General features: G+C 41.1%; 1 protein-coding gene across 9 annotated transcripts in view; it reads right to left on the bottom strand.

The window, feature by feature from the left end:
• SCHIP1 (schwannomin interacting protein 1) overlaps positions 1-24415 on the bottom strand; it is a 155840-nt gene that overhangs the window by 16521 nt on the left and 114904 nt on the right. For 8 of the 9 annotated variants that reach the window (XM_059920458.1, XM_059920457.1, XM_059920461.1 and 5 more), the window contains one exon: positions 13946-14064. In XM_059920458.1, the coding sequence (XP_059776441.1) occupies positions 13946-14064 (119 nt within the window). Of the gene's footprint in view, positions 1-13941; positions 14065-24415 lie in introns of those variants that run through there. The other variant, XM_059920466.1, reaches the window with a different exon arrangement.

Raw genomic sequence — 24415 nt, 5'->3', positions numbered from 1 at the left:
GAGGGATGGAAAGCCGGCTCTCCCACTGTTATGTGCCCAGAGCAGTTAAGGGCAGTTTCAAACTCTGTGCTAGAGAGAGGACTGGGGGAAAGGGGGGCACCATGTCTCTTCATGTCCTGTCCTGTCCCCACATCTTACAGGACTCAGGCTTTTGGCTTCCTCAGCAAAAGCCACAGAAGGTAGCTCCAAAGACGGCTGGAGTGTGAATGGCCCTCTCTGGGTTTTCTTCTCCCAATCCTGCGCATACGTTTTGTCTGCTTCCTTTTCTAAGGCTCGTTAGTTCTGGACCTTCCATCTGTATGTGTTCGCGTGAGGGCTGGGAGGCATCCGACTCCACATGGCCACAGAATCTTCTCACTACTTAAGTGACGGATAGAGAAGCGGACTAGCGTTCACCAGCTTTTCTCTGGTGAAGCAGCAGCCCCTGTAGCCTAACCCGATTCTCTAGGGAGCTATAAATACTGGCATTCCTCAGACAGCTGCTGATTCTAATTCCACATCAGTGTCTCGTTCCTTCAATAATGGCCACTTCTATGTAATTAAATTTGGAATTATAGGATCTTAATGTTAAAAAATGCATTTTCACTAGAAATATTTTCTGCACGAATTGAAGACCAGAATGAGTACTCTTCTGATACTGCAATAATAATGGAACAAAACAGCCATCTCTCCTAGGTGCCAAATGTGGTCTACTTTCTCTTAATTAAAGCCAAATGATTTCTCAGCAATCTACTTTCTGAAATAAAAAGAATTACCACTTTTGAGCATCTACTATACTGTAGGCACTTCATATATATTACCTCTAATCCTCAGATACACCTAAAACAAGTATTATGATCTCCATTTAGCATATGAGAAAACTAAGGCTCAGAGGTTAAATTATACAAGGTCACAAAGCTGGCATTTTATTCTAGGAGAGTGTGGTGAGAAGCCAGGGCACTATAAGAAGGCTAGAATAAATTCCTGAATGGAAGAATAGAAGAGAAGATGAAAAAAAAGCAAAACAAAAACAAAACAAAAAATTGGAAACAACTTCAATGTCTAACAATAAGAGATTAAGTATATTATGGATTGACAAATATACACTGATATGTATAAAATAGATAACTAATGAGAACATACTGTATAGCACAGGGAACTCTGCTTAGTGCTCTGTGGTGACCTAAATGGGAAGGAAATCCAAAAAAGAGGGGATATAAGTATACACATAGCTGATTCACTTCGCTGTACAGTAGAAACTAACACAACATTGTAAAACAACTATACCCCAATTAAAAAAAAAGATTGATAGAACTACAAAAAAAAGTATATTATGGTGAAATATATGACGGGCCATTATGCAGCTAGTAAAAACATATATAATGGAACAGTTATGAATATGGGCAAATATTCCTGAGGTATTGTTAACTCAAAAACAGAAACAAAAACCAAGCTCTAAAACAATAGGTATACTATGATTCCAAGTTTGTAAACAAAAATGTGGAGCTTTCTGTAGAGAAAAAGTGGCAGGAAATATACCTAGATATTTTTTCGTGGAAGAAATTCAGTTGACTTCAAATTTTTCTCTTTTGAGTGTCTCTGAGCTGCTATGTGTGGGCCTTTAGCAGGAATTTAAAAAAGGAAAAGGAGAGAAAATGGGTGAGTTGATTAGCGCTTGTGTGTTGGAGAAAGGTGAGTAGGATTAAGTAATTGACAGCTGGAAGAGGATGGCTGCGTGTCTGACTCAGATGGTGTCTATGCAGGGACCATGACTCACGTGTGAGTCAGGCTGGGCTTTTGTTTTTGGCAGGGTGCTGGGGGTGGGAGATCCTGCCCCCAGCACGGGGGAGGGCAGTAAGAAACAAATTTTCTTATAAGTAAACATTTCTGTGGATGGACTCTTTGATTCAACTGTTGCCATCCCTCCTCAACCCAGTCTCAATCTCATTCTCCTTTTTGGATCTGCATAGATGATAGACTCTCAAGTAAGGGATATACACTTCACTCTTTGTATTTTTTTTTTTTTTTAAAGTTCGCTGATATGGTTTCACATTCCACAATACAACTAACTCCTTATTTATTTATTTATTTATTTATTTATTTATTTATTTATTTATTTATTTATTTGCTGTGTTGGGTCTTCGTTTCTGTGCGAGGACTTTCTCTAGTTGCGGCAAGCGGGGGCCACCCTTTATCGCGCTGCGTGGGCCTCTCACTATCGTGGCCTCTCTTGTTGCGGAGCACAGGCTTCAGACGCGCAGGCTTAGTAATTGTGGCTCACGGGCCTAGTTGCTCCGTGGCATGTGGGATCTTCCCAGACCAGGGCTCGAACCTGTGTCCCCTGCATTGGCAGGCAGACTCTCAACCACTGCGCCACCAGGGAAGCCCCACTCTTTGTATTTTTAAAGCCAGCCTGCCTATTTACTCTGCTCAGCCCAGACAGACTTTAAACTTGTATCTGCCCGACCTGCTGATGAGTTTCAGCTGCTGGAGCTGAAGTTAGGCTCATCCCCTTCCGGACCGATGATAAGGTGTGTAAGGTCTCCTAAATATCACAGAAGTAAAAAGCAGGAAAGAGAGGCTGCCCTTGGGGTTCTAGCTTGGCTCTCAGAGTTCCGTAACGGAGGCTTACACTGAGCTTGTCACGGCCCAAATGCCAGAGTGACAAACCGTAACGATCATGGTCAGCATGTGCCCGTGGAGACTCAGCGTAGCCTCATCCGCTGACCGCATCCCTCACGGGGGGACCGCGTCTCTTCATGCCTGAGGTCAGTGTCACTGACGGGACACACGTGCTTGAAGATACGGCAGTTGAAGAGTCAGTGCCTGTGGATGTTTCTGAGGGGTATGGTTAGATTTGGTGAAAATCTTAATTGCAAATTCTTTTACTGTCTTGAACACTGAATCACTGCTTTCACCACTTCTTATGGTTCATGTTTAAAATAATGTTGGGGCTGCCATTTAAGCTTGGTCCCATAGTAAGCTTCATGTCAAAGACCTTCTGTTACATGACTTAATTTGTGGTCATTTGATTCTATTCAGTCATTAAAAAGAATGCAGTAGATTTACTGAATTGCATTAATCCTATGACGCATGGTTATTCATCTTTGGCCATCTTCAACGTCGGGACATGTCTCACAATCTCAGCCACCCATGCAGCTGGTGGCATGACTGCTCTACTGAGCTGTAACTCTGTCGACCAACAAACCATATAAGGACCACTGAAGAAGAGGTGGGCTCTGGTAGTTGACCATTCATGCCTTCTGATAACAAAAAAGTGCCAGCATCGAAACCTGCAGAATGGGGGACAGTGGCTTGGAAGGTGAGGCACAGCACCTCCTGATGGCACAAAGGGTGACACTGTGGGGAAAAGCAAAGATGGACAACTCTAAGGGAAAGTGGTTAAATGGAGAACTGAATTGTGAATGTGAAAAGGGTGTAGGACTACCTTAACCAATTTCACTTTTTCTTATTTTTTTGTATGCACAAAAGACACATGTGATAAAAATATATACCCAAATAAACCTGAAAGGACTTTTCAATAACTAAAACAAAAATTCTGGAATTCCCTGGTGGTCCAGTGGTTAGGGCTCCACGCTTCCACTGCAGGGGGAGCAAGTTGGATTCCTGGTTGGGGAACTAAGATTCCCGCATGCCGCAAGGCACATCACCAAAACAAACAACAAAAAACAAAAAAAATTCTAAGTGTTAAGGAGGCATGTGTCACCATTTAATTGGCAGTGGTTTTCTGAAATATCTTCTATGGGTTTTTTTTTTTTTTAAACGTATTTTTAAATTTTTATTTATTTATTTATGGCTGTGTTGGGTCTTCGTTTCTGTGCAAGGGCTTTCTCTAGTTGCGGCAAGTGGGGGCCACTCTTCATCGCGGTGCGCGGGCCTCTCACTATTGCGGCCTTTCTTGTTGCAGAGCACAGGCTCCAGACACGCAGGCTCAGTAGTTGTGGCTCATGGGCCTAGTTGCTCCGCAGCATGTGGGATCTTCCCAGACCAGGGCTCGAACCCCTGTCCCCTGCATTGGCAGGCAGATTCCCAACCACTGCACCACCAGGGAAGCCCCATGGGTTTTTGATGCATGTGATAATCTGAATGAGAATAATCTGAGGGGCACAGAAAATTTTACAAAAATACTGAACAAAAGGATTGTGTTAAAACTCCAGATGACAGAGCTCACGTGCAGTCAGTGAGGCTGTTTTCTCATAGCAGTGAGTGCTTATGTAAACTCTCAGAGGAGCCGGTCTTCATATGAGTTTTGTGTGTCCAGACACATGTGAGAGACCACTGTCTAAAGGGAGTGCAGATTTCAGTAATAAAGTCATGATAACTTGTCAAAGATGATGCACCAATGAAAAATCATTTCTAGAAGTTCTTTTAATTAAACATTTGGCTGTCCACTGGAGCCATTTTTAAATATAAAATGCAGCCCTGTGGCCTTTTTCTCCCTGTCTCCCACCCTTTTGCAGTAGCTCTGACAACTGAATTCTCACTGGCGATAATAATAAAATTCATAAGACAGAGTACAGCTGGATATGCCTCTAGCAAGATGTCAAATTTCACTTGCACAAAATTAATTGCACCTAATTAAACTGGGGTCATTGGCTTTATTGTAAAGTGAGGCTATTTATTAGACAAAGAAAATTTCACAAATGCCAATTTGCTTTTCTTTCAGGTTTGTAAAAGAGAAGAATTGCTTACATGATTAGTTTTGCCATTTTAATCTTATTACTCTTCAAAAGATCCACTTCAAATTCTGTTTCACTTTAAAAATTGTGTAATATTTTAGAATACTGCAGATAATTCTTGGAGGAGGGCATAAAGATGATAGGTTTTCTGTAGATTACCCGACGAATTTTCAAATAGTATAAAAAAAGAATTTGCAAACTACCATTTGCAATGACAGGTACTTTGGAATTACTCATATGAAGGATTTTCTAAGCAAATTAATAGTGCACATGTATGAGATTAATATGAAGTTCAAAAGGTATGTTGCATGTTACAAATAGGTTGTTGTAGTATGTACCTCTTACTTCAGGAAAGCAAATTTCATTGTGTTGAAACAGGACAACCTCTTCTCACCCATGCTGGGTATATATGACCACTGTGCTCACTTCTTCCAGGAAATTATGCAAAAATTATTACTGTCAGAGACAAAAGGATGATATATTTTCCTGGCAAAATGAGGCTGGTTTGACCTGTGATCTGTGGCAGATTATATATTCAGATTCTCAGTTCCTCACATTCGAAGCTCCTATGAATCCAATTTCTTTAAAGGCTCTCTAGATCACTGCTATCTGTCCTATCGATACAACTCCCTGGGCCATGCTGCCTCCCCGCCCCCTTCTCTCCACGCAGCCCAAACACAAGAGGAGGTGGTGGGTAACTATTACTGGTCTTATCTCAGCCATTCACCAATAAACCTATAAGAACATGAAAGAAATGAGTTTTGATTTGGGGATGTTGGAATGGCTGAGATAAATAAACAGTAATCATTATTCAAACCAGTGTCTCAAAAGCTCTCTGGGGAATTTCTGTTTTTCATAATCTTCACAACGCATGGAGAGAAGGGTATATAGCCTTTTCTAGGTTACAATATTACATTGCATACTTTGTGAATAGACTGTATTATGTTGTATTTATATTTATGTGCATGTAAATAAAATCTATCTTGGGGTAAGGGAAGAAGAGAAGTTGGGGGTCAGGTTTATTTTGTGTTACTCTGAGAAAAGGAGAATGGAGATGGCAGAAAAAGTTTTCTCCATGATGTCAAATCAGGTGGTAATGTTTGAAAAATGAAAGACTTCCTAGATGTCTATTACTAATGACCACTCTGTCTTGTGTTTTCATAGCAGCCAAGCCAGTTTCCATTCCTTTAATAACACTAAGCTATATAAACTCAGAATCTGAAATATAATGCTGATTCAAGATTAATTTGGTCAATGAAAAAATATTTTATAGCAAAGTATTATACTAGTCATAAGAGAAAAGGAATATTTAATTTTTCTAAGAACATGAGTAAATCTAACATTTCTTAGAAACTTATTTCAAAAATAGGTAATTCATTTCTCTCATTTCCTTTTAAGCTTTTAGCTGGAACATTTTTAAACAGAGAAAACTGACAAAGGTCATATGATCTCAGTTTGAAAAGGCTGATTATGTGTGGATTAGCACATTTTGAAGAAAAATATGGCACTTCCTATACTTGCCACATTTCAGTATAAGTCAAATTTAATTAGTTGAGTTATGAAGCAATATCAAAAATTCTTTTGCTGAAGTATTGGGCATGAAATGTCTTTATGGGATTATCATTAAGTCTAGCTTACATTTAATAGCTTGTCATTCTTTTAAAAAGTGCTTTAGGAGATAGCACCAATTAGAAAAATTCAGTGGGGCTGAAACCCAAAGGCCAACTGAGAAGGACCTACCCTCACAGGAGCAGCTTAAACATGTCTTCCCAAAGGACCCTCCCGCTACTTCACAATTTCTCACATAATATGAAGTTAATTTTTACAGGTAAACACACACCCTTTAAAATGCATAAATAGAAGTCCACTATTTTGCCAAAGGATCCTACTTACCTGGGTAGGCCCTGCCTTAAAAGTAAGCTTAGCACTTCAGAATCCATTGCTTGGGCAATTAATTTTCAAGTCCTCAGCCTCATTTAAAATTGAGTACTGAGCTCCTTAAAGCAGTAAATTCAGCTAATATTTACCTGGTTTTGATTATTTAACTAATTCAACATGTGTGTTATGGAGCATTTTGGAGTGCCACATCAGTGACCTCAAAGTTCTAACATCCCTCAAGTACTTTTGTAAGAAAGAGGTAAGGTACTTCTAGCTCAATGAAGAATTTCAGGAATTGTAATACATTAGAGAAAGACTAATTCTAATAGGGATGGAGAATATGGGTTACACAATTGCAACTGAACATTTCCTAAGGCTTTTCTCCTACATTATTACTGAGGAAGGAGAATGGCAGTCTTTGCAGACTTTAAATTTACAGGGAAAAAGTGACATTTCTTAGGAACGTTAAGTCTCATTATTAACCATCATCCTAAGGGGGATCCAAAAAGTCATCGTGTTCTCAGAGAGGATGATCTCATCCCTGGATGTGGAGAGGAAAACATATGAAAGAACAGGATATAAATAATCTTCCTTATGGCGAGTCAACAAGTGTAGCTTGTTATGAGCTACTGTGAAATACATATGTGTTTAGATAGCTGTCTCTCCAAAGGGGGTAGATGACTAAGTGATTCTCAAATTCTGCTCTGCCAGAAGAGTTTCATGTGGGCTTTGAGGGTTTATAGGGGAGGGATGGTGAGGGGCACTGAATGTGAAGTAGAGTGGCATTGAAGGGAAATGGTGGGGGATGGCATGTTCTGGGCAGGGGTATCCCAACCCCTCTCCTTCAGTCCTCCTGGACCAGAGGTCTGCTTTGTCTTACACCCATGGTTTCTGCAAAGGATTTTATATTTCTGCTATTAAAAATAACAAAAACCTTCATGAGACTTCTAGTTACACATGGCATATGGAACACAGGAATTTATCTTCTCTCTCTTCTGAAATCCTACTAAAACAATATTAAAGGAAGAAATAAGGTATGAATCTACATGGACAAAGGAAATGGAAAAGGAGACAGTGGCACACAAGAGAGTTTGAAAAAATTTTGAAAGACAAAATGCAGATGGATGAGGGGTATTTGACTTAACTACTTCAATTTGCTAGGTGTCTGCAGGGGTGGCTGGTGGAGAAGGCACATGCATTTTCACTTCAGGATCCTGGAAATACTCAGGTGCATCCAAAGGCAGGGGAGTGGGGTAAGGCTGCGTACAAACCAAGACTGATAAAACAACTGAAAGGAAAACCTAGATCTTCTAACTTGCCCTGACTACGTGTGGCCTGGCAGAATGAGAAAGTTTACTATCTAGAGAGGCTGCATCAGGGGAGCTCTGGGCTAGGGCTCCCTCAGGCACAGCTGAGGTGGCAATGAAGCGCCTTACTGAAATCAAGGGAATTAAGTGAAATTCTACGTGCTGAATCGTCAACCGTTCCCCTGCTAGAGTCTTACACTGGCAGCCAGGCTTAAAATTCCTTAGGATGAAGTTGGAGAGTTCTTCCCTATGACAACTTACAGCCCAAGAGAAAAGAACTTTGGGCACTTTTAATTGGATGCACCCTTACAAAATAGTTGTGTTTTTATTTGACCATTCTAAAGTGAAGTTCACCATTTATTAATTCAACAACTATTCAGTGACTGACTATGTATTAGACACTATCTAAGCAATAGTTATCGTGGTGAACAAAACAGACAAAGGCCTGCTCTCTTGGGGTTAATTATTTTCATACTAGAGAAAGACAAGGAACAGATTAAAAATATATATAATACAACATTAGGTAATGATAAGGACCACAAAGAAAAACAAATCAGGGTAAGAGGATAAGCAGGGTAAGAGAAGAGAAAGTGGTAGGTAGGTTGGGAGTTTACCTTTTAATTGGGTGGTCAGGGAAGGTCTCTCTGAGGAGACAATATATGTCTCCAAGCCCCAACCAGAAACTTTACAACAGCTTTTAGTGTTTTACACTTAATTATTAATAGAAATCAAAATGAACAAAAAAACAAACTCAGAAAAAATCATGGACAATGTAGAAATCAGAAGGAAACATTTTGAACAATTTAACTAAAATTAATGCCCTCAGTGAAATGAGAAAGTATGATGGGAAAAATTTTGAAAACATAAACAAAATGGACAAATTCTTAGAAAATCATCAGAAACAACTCATCAGAACTGACTCAAGAAGAAATCAAAAGTGTGTACAATCTTAAAACCACTTAAAAAACAGAAGCAGTTAAATCAAACATACAAAGTAGACACCAGGCCCAGATGGTTATACTGGTAAGAAACAGCTCATTCCAATATTATGTAGACTTTTCTTAGACAATACGAAAGGGGGAATAGTAGCTAATTCATTTACACCAGCATAAATTTATACTAAAACCAGAAAAAAAAGTTACAAGAAAAGAATACAACAGTCATTCATGTGACTCATGAATATAAGTATAACAACCCTAAATAAAATATTATGTATAAAATCCAATACTGTTCAAAAAAAGATAATACTCCCAATGAATTTTGGTTTATAATAGGTATGCAAAGATTGTTCAATATTTTGAAAACCTATAAATGTAATTCATTAACAGATTAATAGAGAAAATCATACAATCATCTCAACAGATGCAGAAAAAGCACATGATAACATCAAATACCCATTCATGATAAAAATGTTTTTAAAATTATGAATATAAGGGAACAATGTTAATCTCATAAAGAGTAAAATTAAAGAAAACATAAAATTAACATCATCCTAAATGGAAACATTAGAAGCATTCCATTTAATATGAGAAATGAGCTAAGGATTCCAACTACTACCACTTTTAATCCTCAGTGTACTAGGGTACCTATCCAGTGCAGTAAAACAAAGAAAGAAACCAGAAGTACAAGGATTAGAAAGGAATTTTAAAAGCTGCTATTTTTTGTAGATGATATTGTTTTAAACTTCCAAAGAATGTACAGACAACTTTACTGGAAATGATAGGAGAGTAGAGAAATACTAGGTATAATAATAACGAAATGGCTGGATACACGACTAGTGTACAAAGTAAGCTGCAGCAAACAACAAGAATGCATTATCGGGCTTCCCTGGTGGTGCAGTGGTTGAGAATCTGCCTGCCAATTCAGGGGACACGGGTTCGAGTCCTGGTCTGGGAAGATCCCACATGCCACGGAGCAACTAGGCCCGTGAGCCACAACTACTGAGCCTGCGCGTCTGGAGCTTGTGCTCTGCAACAAGAGAGGCCGCAATAGTGAGAGGCCCGTGCACCGCGATAAAGGGTGGCCCCCGCTTGCCGCAACTAGAGAAAGCCCTTGCACAGAAACGAAGACCCAACACAGCCAAAAATAAATAAATAAAATAAAGGAATTCCTTTAAAAAAAAAAAAAAGAAAGCATTATCAAAGAGAATTTAAGATAATATCAGAATATCAAATATCTAGAAATAAATATAGCAAAAGGCATGCAGTATCTCTAAATGGAAAACAGGGATAGGAAAATTTAATATTGTGAAAATGTAATTCTCCCCTAAATTATTGGGTTGGCCAAAAACATTGTTTGGGTTTTTCCGTAAGTTCGTTTTCCGTAAGTTCATTTGGGTTTTCCCGTAACATCTTACGGAAAAACCAGAACGGACTTTTTGGCCAACCCAATATTTCCAGATTCAATGCAATTCTAGTCAAAAATCCCAAGACAGTATTTTGCTGAACTTGATTTGATGATTCAAAATTTATATGGAAGAATAACAAACTAAGAATAGGCAGTAAAAGAGTAAAGAGTCCAGATAACAGGACTTATTTTGAAGCTATAGTAATTAAGACCGTATGGTACTGGTGCAGGGATAGAAACACTAACCAGTGAAATAGAATGTATTCCCATTAATGTATAGTCATACAGAAGTGGTCTGTTAGATCAGTCAGTAAAAGAGAATTGTTACTAATAAATATGATGGAAAAAATGGTCATGTATATGGAAAGAGATGAAATTAGACTTCTCCATACCATATCAGGAAACCAACCCCTGATTGCTTACAGACTTTAAAAAAAAAACAAGACTTTTAACTCTTAACAGGAAATCTAGGTTAACGCCTTTTGGACCTTAGGGTAGAAGAAGATTTTTTATACAAGCCTCAGAAAGCACTGACTCTAAAAGAAAAGTTAGATAAAAATTACCATTAAAATTAAAATTAAGAACCTCTGGTCATAAAGACACACTGAGGAAGTGAAAAGACAAGTTACAACCTGGGAGAAGATATTTGCCATACATACAGCATATTAAGGATTAGTATCATAACTAAAGAACTTCCATAAATCAATGAAAAAAGCATAAAGAATCCAATAGAAATTTGGACATGAGGCCCAAAAAGACATTTCACAGAAGGGGAAACAGAGATGGCTAATAAACGTAATGAAATATCATTTAATATCCATTCAGTTAACAAAAGTGTGAAAGAAATTGACAATATTGAGTGTTAGAAAGGCTATGGATCCACAGGATCTCTGAACCATTGCTGGTAGGAGTGTAACTTGTGCAACTATTTTGAACAGTTTGGCATTATCTTCTAAATAGGAACATTCATGTATTTTCCTAGGAATACCAGTCCAAGGTACACACCAGAGAGAAACTCTTGCACACAGACAGCAGAAGACACGTACGAGGATGTTTATAAGCGGCACTGTTTATAAGAGTAGAACCTCTGAAACAACCCAATGCCTATCATCAGAAGAGTGGCTCGATGAACTGTGATACATTCACATGGTGGAATGTAATACAGCAGTCAAATCAGGGACTGGCAAAGGGGAAAATGGGGCAATTTAAATTTCAGAACAAACAATAAAATTTCTCAAGTAATCATAGTTTACTACATGGTTCAAGGTGAATAATATATGATCTTAATAATGTAAAATTGAACAGTTATTTGACCCCAAATTATAAAGTAATTATATGAGGAGGACGGGGAGGGATATATAGATATGTCTGTAGGACGGCTGTAAAAGAGAGTGAAATCCCAACCTTCTGTATTTAGCAGTCAGTAAATGGTTTAAAAGTAAAAGGTAAGAAGATAAGCATTTTACTCAGAGATATAAATACCGGCAGAAACAACTAAGGAGTTAAAAGTTATTGTTTCTGGAGAGTGAGATGAGGATAGAGAGGGATGGGACCGGGGACTGTTACTTTTATTTTATGTTGTTATTATATACTCTGTAGTTAATTCTACTTTACTTTCAAAGTCATGTAATACACACACACACACACACACACACACACACACACACACACAACTTTGATTTTAAAAACCACAGCTCTCGTTTGGACCAGATGGATATGACATGGCTGAGCAAAGAGATGGGGTTTCTAGAAGAAAACTTTTTGGTGCTTTGGGGACTACTAGAGGGCAGAGGCAGTAGCAGAGATCCATAAGACTATGGGGTCCAATCTACTCATTTTACAAAAATGAGGAAACTGAGGCATGGTAAAAACTAAGTAAATTGCTCAAGTCTCAGAATTAGAAGCTGACTAGGACTAACCCTCAGGTGTCCAGGTCCCTAGGCCCGAGCTCCTCCTGCCACATCCCACTAGGAGGAGAAAGAGGCGCTTCTACGGCAGAGGGGAAGGCTGACCTACCAGCTCTGGAATGACATATGCGGAGAGCGCGGGAATCCTCTGAGCCTGAGCTGGCCCACACCCAGCTGAGGAGGACACGCCATGGCCTCAACACTGCATGGCCAGGCCACAGCTCCTGTCCCCAGGCACTAACCCACCAGCAGTGACTCCTAAATACGCACATATATGAGTGTGTGTGTGCTTTCTGATTTTTGCTGATTTAGATGAATCTGTAAGGATCAGACAGAAGTATGAGGCTTACTGAAAGCCAGATAAAATAGATACTAAAGTGTCTAATTCTGGGCCTCATATGAAGGAAAGAGTGGAAATCCGTTGGCTGAATGAATGTATGAATGCTATCATTTGTCTCCCACGCCTGGTTTAACATGGTAAGTATACCTAGTATTTATACAGGGGATGTTTGCTCTTAGAGAGCCCAAAGGAAGAGCCAGACATTCTGACAAGAAATAGATATTTGGGGAGGGATCAAGAGAATGCTGATGGGTCTTCAGTTACTACCATCTTTATTAAAACAATGTTTTATGTGCTTTAATCACTTGGAATACCTGTACTCATAACAGTTAATTTTGCAGATTGTCTATACCCTCCCTAATCAAAGTGTGACCTATGGACTCGCAGCATGAACATCAGCTGGGAGCTTGCTAGAAATACAGAATCTTGGGGTTTCCCTGGTGGTGCAGTGGTAAAGAATCCGCCTGCCAGTGCAGGGGACACGGGCTCGAGCCCTGGTCCGGGAAGATCCCACATGCCGTGGAGCAACTAAGCCCGTGTGCCACTGAACCTGTGCTCTAGAGCCTGCGAGCCACAGCTACTGAGGCCGTGTGCTGCAACTACTGAAGCCTGTGTACCCAGAGCCCACGCTCTGCAACAAGAGAAGCCACCGCAATGAGAAGTCCACGCATCGCAATGAAGAGTAGGCCCTGCTCGCCGCAACTAGAGAAAGCCTGAGTGCAGCAACGAAGACCCAATGCAGCCAAAAATAAATAAATTAATTAATTTAAAAAAAAAAGAAAAAAAATACAGACTCTTAAACCCCACCCCAACCTACTAAATCAGAATCAGCATTTTAACACAATTCCCAGGTGATACATATGCACATTAAAGTTTGAGAAGCTCTGGTCTCCAATCCTATTTTCTAGATAGAATTATAATTTTAATATATTTTAATTGGAATTAGAAGTTATGCAAATGATCAACGATACCCTGAAATCAATTAAGATAAAAAAAAAACAAACCCACCTGCAGGACAGGTTAAGCTCTGTAATAAACATTCAATGATCAAAGTGGGAATTGTATTTCTCAGTTACCAGTATCCACTGCAATCAAATGCATCAGGGGGGTTAGGCTGGATGCTTTGGGACTGCTTAATGGGAAATCTGGTGGTCTGCCACACTTCTCCAAGCACCAGTCGGCTTGCTTAAGAGTGTAGCTTGATTCCCCCTTCACAATGCAAAATCAGAATTGTGTCTAGAAAAAAAATGAAATATAGAAATCTGACCTCAAATGGCTGGGTAAATGGGCCAAAAATCCCCAAAACTAAAACCCAAAAAACAAACCCAACAAACAGGTAGAGAGGGATCTGTCTAGCACGCAAATAAAGGTGGCAGTATTATGGGGAAAAAATACTCAAGGATTTAAAGGATATCTCTTATTAGACATACATAGTCAGATGACAAAATCCATTAGGTACATATCAGAAAATCAACTCAAAACACTCACCGGGAGGAAAGGCTTGGCTTCCCACTTTTGCTACAGCTGGTATAAATTCCCGGGCCATCATCAAAGAAGCTTCCAAGTGCCAACTTCTGTCGGATAGATTCTCTTTCATTTTTCTGTGCCTAAAATTTCAGAAAAATAAAACATGCCGATAAGCAGGCAGATATGTCACAACCAGAGGCAATCTAACTGCTAAGTCTCTTAGAACTACAATATTAGACAAAAAATAAACAGGCCAAAGCACAAGAGCATGTGAATTATTAAGACTGAAATTCAACCAGTCTTTCCTGATTCCACGTCTGTGAGCATTTTCAGTTCTTTGGAGTCCTTTATGATCACTAGTCTCGGAAATCACCATCATGGTAGTAAATGATCGTCATCAAGATAGAACCACAGTTGACCCCTGAACAACATGGGTTTGAACTGCTCAGGTCCACTTACAGCAGATTTTTCTCAACAGTAAATACTACAGTGCTACACCACCCACAGTTGATTGAATCTGCATATGGGGAACCACACAGACGGAGGGCTAACTATAAATTATAGGCAGATTTCTGACTGTGTAGAGGGTCGGTGCTCCTATCCCCAGGGGTTGTTAAAGGGTCACCTGTAGATTATTTGGCACTATAATCTTTCTTCTTCTTACCTGCTAAATATAACAGAGTAAAGTCATGGAGGGCAAGCACTTTGTCCTAAACCAAATCACTTTTATCTCAAATATGGCCCTTCCCTGGTTCTTTTCCCTTCTTTACATGGTCCCTTCAGTCCACTTTCTCTATGGCAAGAACATTAATTCGTTCAACCAACAGGCACCAAGCCTCTCTGAGAGGCAGAAGTCACACTGTGACGCTAGAAGGCGGCCCAGGACGGATAGACACAGCCCCTGCCTCCACCCATTACAGACTTGACGGGGACTCTTGTTTCCATTCAAGCTCATCTCACCAGGTTTAGATTGTGAGAAATCCTAACCTAGTGCCTGGAATAGCTGGAGGATTCTCACTGGACCCATCTGTTTCATATTTTGAAGGGAAGTCAGGTCGGTGTGCATAGGAAAAGGATTTGGTAAACTACACTACTGAGATAACTTGGATACGTTTACAACACTTGGCTTCGCATAAAAGTCCCATAAAAACTCACCATGCTGAACTTTTAAACCCTTTAAACAACAGAAGATGAGACACGATTTCCTTAGTTAAAAATAAAACAACTACAAAAAACAAATAATGAGTTAGACATCCTGGGGTGAGAATGAGAGTTTGGTTTTCTGTTTCATGGGATGAGGGAGACTGTGAGAAGCACCATTTTATGTTCTGAGCAGGGGGCTGAAGGCTCTGCAGAACAAATTATATAATGAAACCCAGCTCACGCGAGTGGGTGCGGTTACGGAACGCACGACCGCCTTGATTCTCTCAGTAGGAGGTTCTGGAGCTACATTGGCTGCTACCAGTACCCACAGGTTACAGTGAAGGCTCTGAGCCATCCTCTGGGCCTCACTGTGTCACAGTAATGAAATGTACAACCTATCGGAAGGGCAGGCTGAAAAATGGCTTCATTTCATCCCCAAGTGAAGGGCAATACACTACAGGTTAAGGCTGCTGTTTAATATGATAGTTACTAGTCACATGTAACTGTTTACATTCAAATTAAAAATTAATTAATTAAAATAAAAAATTCAGTTCCTCAGTCATACTAGCTGCATTTCAAGAGCTCCAGAGCCACAGGTGGCTAGTAGATATCATATGGGAAGCACAGAATAAAATATATGACAGCGCAGCACCGCTAAGACAGCGTCAGCTTCAACAGTCTGCATCAGAATTTCCTGTAGAGACTTTAAAATGCACATTCCCACTGCTTCTGAGCCTTTGGGCTAAGATCAAGTGTAAAATACACATCCCTAGACTCTAGCACTGGGTATTTAGTTTCAGTGGGTTTGAGAACTTCTGGTCAAAGGAAAGCTCATCTTTATTCTCCTTTTCTCTAACATTTTAACATTCTTGGACACTACAAGCACTCTTCCAACTTTCAAACTTAGCAATTATATTTAAATCTATCTGTCTATATAGATATCCCCCCCCCCCCCATTTTGTCATGTACCAGTGGAACTGTGTCATACTAGGAGCTCCTGTATTTGTGTGTATGTGTTAATACAGCCACAAGGTGAAAGACTACTTCTATACAGTTACAGACGTGATGCTGATCTCATATTGTTACTGGGCTAGCACAGCACTGAGCCCTGAGAAAGTAACCATGAAGTTGTAAAGGGAAGTAAGAATGCTTTTATTTTCACTAACTACTTGCAACTGTACTGCTGGGAACCTTAATTAAAGCAACCCACCCTTCCAAATATGTAAGACTGGTACTGGTGATGGTCCTGCCAAAACAGAACCACAACACTTGACATCTTTATTTAAAACAAATTCATTTCAAAATCCCCAAATCTGCCACACAGATTCAATGTAGTCAGTGAACCTATTTCTCAATCCATATAACAGCCAAAAGAGAATCTCACTCAATGTCCACTACAGTCAGAAAACTGTTGAGTGGAATGAAATATTCAAATATAAAATCGGTAGATCACAACATGAGTGTTAATGACTAATGTTGTCTAACATTAGCCTGGGGTCTGGAAGAGGTTTTATTTAAAGAAAACACCTATCCCAGGTGTGAGGTGTGAACACACACTTGATTTCATGTCTATCTTTCCTGATTTACTTTGTACGCTAAAGCTATAGATAGTGGAGAAGGTCTTAAAAATATTTCTATTTACATTAATTACTATTTTTATACCGGAATACTTCATTAACAGTTTAAAGACAACTGTTTTGTAATACACAAACTTTCTCCTCTTCTCCTCTTCTCTCTCTGGATCCCACTGAACAAATCAAGAAAAGTATAAAGCATATAAAAGCCACCATAATCCCACCACTTAGACACAGATCGCTGCTAACATTTTGGTATATTTTCTTCTAGTTTTTTACCTTATGTGTGTATTTTTCTCTTTTTTATAAAATTGAGATCATAATGTTTATATTATGAGAATTTCCCTCCTTCATTCAAAATTCTTAAAAAATACAATTGTGAATGGCCGCATTATCATTCTTTCCTCTGGAGTTATCTTCTATTGTTACCCATTTAGGTTGTATCCAATTAAAAATTACAGAGAAGTTAGCATTTTACATAAATTCCTGCCCACATGTCTGATTATTTCCTCATGATAAGTTCCTGGAAGTGGAATTACCAGATCAGCTGAGTGTGAGCACTTGTTGAAGCTCCTGACACATTCTGTCACACTGCTCGAGAGAAAATCTGTTCCAATGTACGTGCCCACCAGCAACGAAAAAGGGTGCAGCTTTCACTATATCCTGGCTAACACTGAGTATTTTCACTTAAAAAAAAAAAAATGCTAGTGTTTTTTATTTGATAGGCAAAAAGTGCTATCCTTTTAATTTCTTTGATTACCAGTGAGATTAAATATTTAATTTTTTTCAGTTAATGTACTTGCTTTCCTCTACTCACTCCTAGCTTTGCTTATTTTTCTATAAAGATCTGAGAGTTTTGAAAATTTTATAGTAAGCATATGATTAGTCCTTTTGAGTTTGGAATCTAAATGTTATACAGTTAAGTCAATAGCTCACTCCCTCTGAAGTGTCTGCTGGCTCTGTGCTTGGAAAGCCCTTCCCAGTCCAGAGGTAAAGGATCCCACTTGATGATGGAGGATTAAATGAGAAAATTTATGTAAATTGCTTAGTAGCAGTACCTGCCCTATGGTAATGTAAATCTGCAATAAGCGGTAGCTATTATGATTAATCCTCCAACAATTCCTGGTCTGAAGATGAGGAAACAGAGGGTGAAGGAAGGTTACTCTACTGTTAGATAGAAGAGCTAGGATTCAAGTCCTTCTTTCCGGTGCCAGATCTTCCTGCTCCTCTTCCACATCACTCCTCCACATCCATCAGTAAGGTGTCCATGTGGACACCATGCTGAAGATAAGAGGCGGGACGTAGATTCAGATCGACTTCTTTCCTGAGATGGATGTGATGCTTTCTCAGAAAAGGGGAACACACCTGACTGCAAAACATACACACCACATGCCTAATCATAACCGCAGATACTTACAATACAAATGTCTTCTTATCAGAGCCACTCATTGGACACCACTGCTCAATCTTCCTTTTGGAACAAACCGCCCTAACCTTTCAAGTAACTATGATTCGACTGACTAGTAAAATAGTTTTTCTCTTAAAATTCAACAATTGGAACCTGATTTCCTTCTTGTTGCCCACACGTGTAAAGTATGAGTGTGTGTGTGTGTGTGTGTGTGTGTGTGTGTGTATGTATGTGTAGTTTCAAAATTCTTTTGCTCTCTAAGGAATTACACCTGCAGGGCAATTACGTCCTCCAAACCCCCAAAGCCCAAACATGCCCCAGGGCGAGGAACAGCGAAGTGCACAGGAAAAGGGAGAGGCGGACTCAAAACTACACTCGCCAACTGTGTTTATGGCAAGCAGAGCCATGTCCCCTCCTAAAATGGTCTTGGGAAATATTGTCATAAAACAAAAGTGAAACGTCTAAAATTGATGTTGCAGGCAAAAAGCAAGAGGGCGCCTGAGGAGGAGCGGCTCGTCACTATGAGACAGAAAGACCATTATCAAGAGTGAAAATGTCCTCACAAACTCACCATTGACCAGCCACAGGCAGTTTTTTGTCCTTGCCTGTCGACGAATTCCCTGCTGCCACCCCCTGTGCCTGGGCAGATAAGGCTCACGATGGCTTCTGAGGGCATCATGTGAGCCACGATCTCAGAACACAGACCACTGAGCCCTTTCAGACCCCGAACGCCCGTGCTCAGCCTTTCCCATTGTGCCACCGTTTTGCTGCAATTCCCCAAAGTCGACGAGAAGAAAGAGGGGGGATTTGGTAAAAGAAATAAAAAGCAAACGGCCCAAGCTAATGTTCTGCTTGGGTAAATATCGGCTATCTCCAGATCTGGTCCGTCCCCAAGTCCTTTCCATACTTTCTTTGGGACACGGCTGCACCCGGCCCTTACACACCGGTTACCCGAGACCCTCCTTGGGTCCCGCCTTCGTCCCTCTGGCACCCCGTTCACCTTGCTCGAAGCATCCTTGTGTCTCTGAAGCAGGGGCCACCTAGTCTTTCACATGCTGGTCTTATAAATGTATAAGCAGAAGACTGTGTGTCTTGTGCATTTCTAAAATTTAATTGGCAAACTGCATTTTCTTGGGGGCAGCTGCGGGCCCACTGAGGTTCTCAGAAACACACTTTGGAACATAACATCCTGAGCCTAAACCGAAAGCCAGCTGGTGCTCAGGACACTGCCAGCAGCTGCTTCCTTCTGACTCCTGCACAGATGCTGACCCCACATAGCTGGAAAGGAGAGGGCCTGTCTGACCCAGAGGAAGGGGTTCCTTAAACTCCCCAAAGGAGGAAGACATTTAAGGAAGCTTGGCTTAGAGAGTCAGGGGGCGCAGTTGATGCGAATGGCACAGCAGTGCTCTAGGAACAAAAGCAGATGTAAGCTTAGGAGCAGGGACAACCGGGGCCTGGATGGGATTCAGTTGTGGGGAAGGGAAGTGGGAGAAAGGAAAATGTTTCCTCCCAGGTTTCCTGTCTTCCATCTCTTCCCTGGATTGATCTTCCCCTCCTCCCCAGCTCCACAGTTTCTTACTTTTACCTGTGCATCATGGGAACTGAAATAGCCTGTTATATTATTGGATGTGCTTATTTTATAATCCTGCCTCAGTACAATTCACTACAAATCCAGGAAGATACCACTTCTAGCAGCCTCCTTTCTGCCTTGCTAAAGTTGTTACCTCCGTCAGTGCTTCTTACACTTCAGGGTGCATACAAATCCCCTGGGGATCTTATTAAAATGCAGATTCTGATTCAGGGGTCCTGTATTTCTAACAAGCCCCAGAAGTTGCGAGGGGTTAGCTATTTCACCAGAAGTTTCTCTCTCTAAGTTGAAGAAGCCTCCAGGCCTTGAATTTTCTTTCTCCATCTTCTACCTGGGTGTCCCACACAGGTCTCATGTCTGTTAAAGCAATGATAACCAATGGGAAAAAGGAAAGCAATGTGCCATTGAGAAAAAACTTCCTAAGGGTTTGAGGCTGCATTATTCTAGAAGCTGATGAATACCCTGGTCCCGCAAGGCCCAGGAAGAAACTCTGGATGCAGGGAGGTTGCTGTGCCATCGGTGTGCCAAGTGGAGAATCGCATGGGTGGGTACACGCACAACGTGGCCCTCTCTCTCTCTGGTCACAAATTTCTTTAAACCAGTAGTGCTCAAACTTGATTCTGCATGAGAATCACCTGGAAGGCTTGCAAAACCAGAGACTATTTTTCTGATTCAGAAGGTCTGAGGTGGGGCTGAGAAAGTGCATTTCTAACAAGTTCCCAGATGCTGTTGGCTCAAACACCCTGAGAACCATGGCTTTAAACACCTGAACAGATCAAGGAGCTACATGCAACACAGAGTTGGTTCTTCTTTAATTGAGCACAGATCTGCTGCCTGTGGAACGTCCAGACTCTGGATCCAGGTGCATTGCATTTGCAGCCGTCTGGCCTCTGCCAAAGGCCTTGCCGGGATGCCTGTTTTGAAGCAATTAATGATCCCGTTGCTTCAGTGCAATCTATTGCCTAGTGATATCTGGCATCATTGCCATTAGCGGCATCCACCAGGGAACGCAATTGGGATTCTGCAGCTCCCGGTGGAAGAGAACTCTTCCTTTAGTAAAATAATAGTCACTCTTATTTCTCTCCTCGGCTTAAGAAAAAAATTTAAATTTATAGGCAGCATTATAAATTTATAGGCAGCATTCTAGTGTGGAGGAGTCTGAGGCTTTTAAACATTTGGAACCAGAAGGACAGAACTTATTCATTAATTAGGCAAACTTTATTAATTTTCTTTAAAACAAAAAATAAAAATAAAAGAAAACCCAAATATACTGATAGTACTTTCTAATTATTTTCTCACTATGGGTTTATCACAAGATCAAAATATGAAAACAGCATTCTGTAAAAATATGGATTGTATGCTTTTGAATGTCAAGGGCATAAATACTTGCTCTGTGCAGGTTATTTCAAGTTCTTGCATCTTACTTCAAGACGCAAGCTTCCTGGGAAGAGCTTTTCAATTATTAGTGGAAGTGAAAGTTAAATAACCTAGTATCTTTCCATTGTATCACTGAGTGGATAGTAAGTCTGGTTGTTTTGTTTTCAGTTTGTTTTCCTGACATTTTCTATTTCAGATACTTACACTAAACAATCCAGAAAGGTCTCCTGAAATGCTGTTGAAATCTCTTATCTTTGCATCCTCGCACCCATCTACCTAAACAAGTCCTCTGGACTAGACGTCAGGCCGGGCTGTTGGGCAATGTTGAGACCTGGGTTCGGCTTGCTCAGCATCAGAATCACGGGACAGCTGCCTTTAGATACCTGAAGTCCAGGACGGGCATCCAAGGCGGGGTCCAGGGGCCTTCTGACACCTGTTTCACTAAAGGATTTGCCAACATCAAAAGGGTTGGGATGCCAGTTCAGAGGATGGAGATGTTTGTTTACAATTAGTTAACCCTGATGATGGTTTGTTTGGCCTATCGACTGCATTCCTTCTCCTCACGCTATAGGGAGAGGAGATAAACATGAGCAGGCAGACAGAAGTGCTGTCCTGCAGAGTCCCTAACACTTGAACATCTAATTGTTAAGGACCGGAGCAAAAGTATTTAACAAACCCCTAGGGTTGAAGTTCAGTAGCCATTTCCTGGCTGAATGGGAACTCTGGTGGAGGTAAAGGAGCCCAGGGTGCAATCTACAGGGATGACTTCTGTAGTGGGAGTGTTTCAATGTCAAATCCTAAAGGGACACAGTTGAAAATTAAAGTTTTCCTCATCTCTGAGCAGCATAGCCAAAACATGAACTGCTGGGTGCATCTTGAGCTCTCTCGGGTTCTCAAACGATTGCCTTCAGAGACTACTTTTATCACAGGACAGTGTTATCTGGGGACTCTATTTTTAACAGGTGCCATTTTGCAAGTCTGTAAAACCATCTCAGTCATTCAGTATCACTGTCAGAACACAACAGTCCAAAACACCTACTGCAAGGTTATGCAACAGCCAAACCACAATCAACCACCAGGAAGCTGGTGTCCCCCGCCTCCCATGTCAAGGTGGGCTGAGGATCTGGGGGAGCCGAACACAGGTGTGTGACCAGGAAGGAGAGCAGGAGCCCGGCTCAGGGCAATCGGGGCCAAGAAGACCCAAGTTAACCTCTTCACTCTGACACTACTGCAAGTTACGGAAACAGTTTAAGCCCCAGTGTCTTTTTCTGAAAAAAGGGATAAAGATACCTTATTTTTTAGGTTGTCTTAAGGATTAAATACAATACTATATAGAAAGTACTTGGCACAGTGTCTGATCCAGAGAGAAATTCATTAAATGGTCTTGTTGCTAATATTAAAGGTAGGGGCGGGGTAACCTGCTGAGAAGAGTAGAGAAAAGGATAAAAGAGATACAGAAATGTCCAGAACAGACAAATCCAGAAAGACATTGATGATTGTGGTGGGGAGGTGGGAATCAGGAGTAATTGCTAATGGGGACAGGCTTTTTTTGGGGGGTGCTGATGCAAATATTCTGGAATTAGATACTAGTGGTTTGTAGAACCTTATGAATATACTAAAAACCATCAAAGTATATAATTGGACATATGAATCTTATGGTATGTGAATTATATCTCAATTAAAAAATAAACCGTACCCTCCCCCCAAAATGTGTGTGTGTTTATTTTTTAAATTGAGGTATAACTCACATACCATGTATCTGGAAAATCTAGTTATCTGAAAGAACCCACTCCCTACCATGCTGGCTTACTGAGGTGCGCCAACAGGGTTATATGATGCAAAGAGGCCTGAACTGGGAGTTACGAGGCTTCATATTTACAAGACCTAAAACCAACCGGGCCCGTTCCTCCCTTGAAAGAAAAGGAGACCCTGGCCCAGAAAGTGGAAGAGACTGTCCCGGGGGGCTGAGGTAGGGCTGGGCTCCGGGGTTCAGTAACTTAATGGAGTTCCTCAAGCATATTCAGCCCTTACAGACAGGAAGACGGGAGGGTTCACGGAGGTCGACGGCTGCTTTTCCTCAGTAATTGTGTGGGGAGGGCAGAGCTCTTGTCTGGAATGGCAGCTGGCATTCTGTGTTCCTGTTTATTACAGTTTATCTCAAGCAGTCATTTCCATTCACCTTTTTAAAAAAACATGAGGCGCAGCTGTGGCTTCACTTTAAATATTGTTCCTTCCAGCCTTTTAATTTTTTCACGGGCTCCTCCCTAATCTTTCACCATAATTGGATGCACCACACGAGAGACAGCACCCCGGAGAAACAAAGCCAGGCAAGCGGGCTTGCCCATCCTCCGACCACACACGGCCCTGTCCGCAGCTCCTCCTGCCAGGAGTAGCCTGGGGACAGAAGGCAAGGCCAGCTTGCCGGTGTTTGCTCTGCTCTGGGACAAAGTGGGAACCAGTCCTCTACCGTGCTTCATGTTAAATATTCTTGATTTCCTCTCTCTCTCCACTGCTATAATGTGGATCTATCCCCAGCCCTGAGATGGTGCAGGCTGTGCGTTTTCTAGGGCCACAGTGACCATCTGAACGTCCTTCCAGGTGGCATCAATTCCATGGCAGCTTATTTGTTTGTACGCCTCCCCATTTGGACTGTGAGCTCCTTGAGGGAAAGCCCAGCCTCCCTTTCGTGATCCTGGCCCCGCACACAATGCCAGGGACACAGGAAGGCTCTTGGTGAGTGACGGCTGACGGGATCAGGACTTTGACTGGCAGGCTATGTGCCTCCGTGTCCTGAAGACAATGGGCTGTGGGACCCAGAGGGTCAGAGGTTGCTCAGAGCAAGGCAGGGCCATGATAGACTGGACTTACACACCTAGGATTCTGCCAAGGTGCAGGCTTTCCTTCCTAGATACTAAGATGTGCTTTCGGTTGAGTACAGTCTTACTACTATTCCTAAACAAACCAGAGGTCCTTAATGAAACATCAGGACCTTCCCCAAGGAAATGGAACAGATGTGTACTCCTTTCCTTCCTTTGCCTGGGTGGAATCTAATTTTAGTCATCATAAAGTGACCTTTCCCCTGAAGGCTGTTTGCCTGACTTTAACACAACCTTGTAAAATAATCCCTATATACATGCAGTATTTATTAGTGCAACTGGTATAAAAAATTCTACCGTACCCAGGCAGGGATATACCAATTTTCCAAGTGTTTTGGACAACTGACCTCAGAGTGACAGGAGATGAAAGAAGAAGTTATTAAAACTTTTATTTTTATTTACGTTTTAAACTTCTTATTCTTAAAAATATCTACTTATATACAGTCAGCCCTCCATGTCTCTGGGTTCTGCATCTGCAGCTTTAACCAACCAGAGATCAAAAATATTTGGGAAAATGCCAGAAAG

The sequence above is a fragment of the Balaenoptera ricei genome, chromosome 4, assembly GCF_028023285.1.
Source record: "Balaenoptera ricei isolate mBalRic1 chromosome 4, mBalRic1.hap2, whole genome shotgun sequence".
In the NCBI taxonomy this organism is placed as follows: domain Eukaryota; kingdom Metazoa; phylum Chordata; class Mammalia; order Artiodactyla; family Balaenopteridae; genus Balaenoptera; species Balaenoptera ricei.
This window is presented reverse-complemented; position numbering and strand designations above follow the sequence as displayed.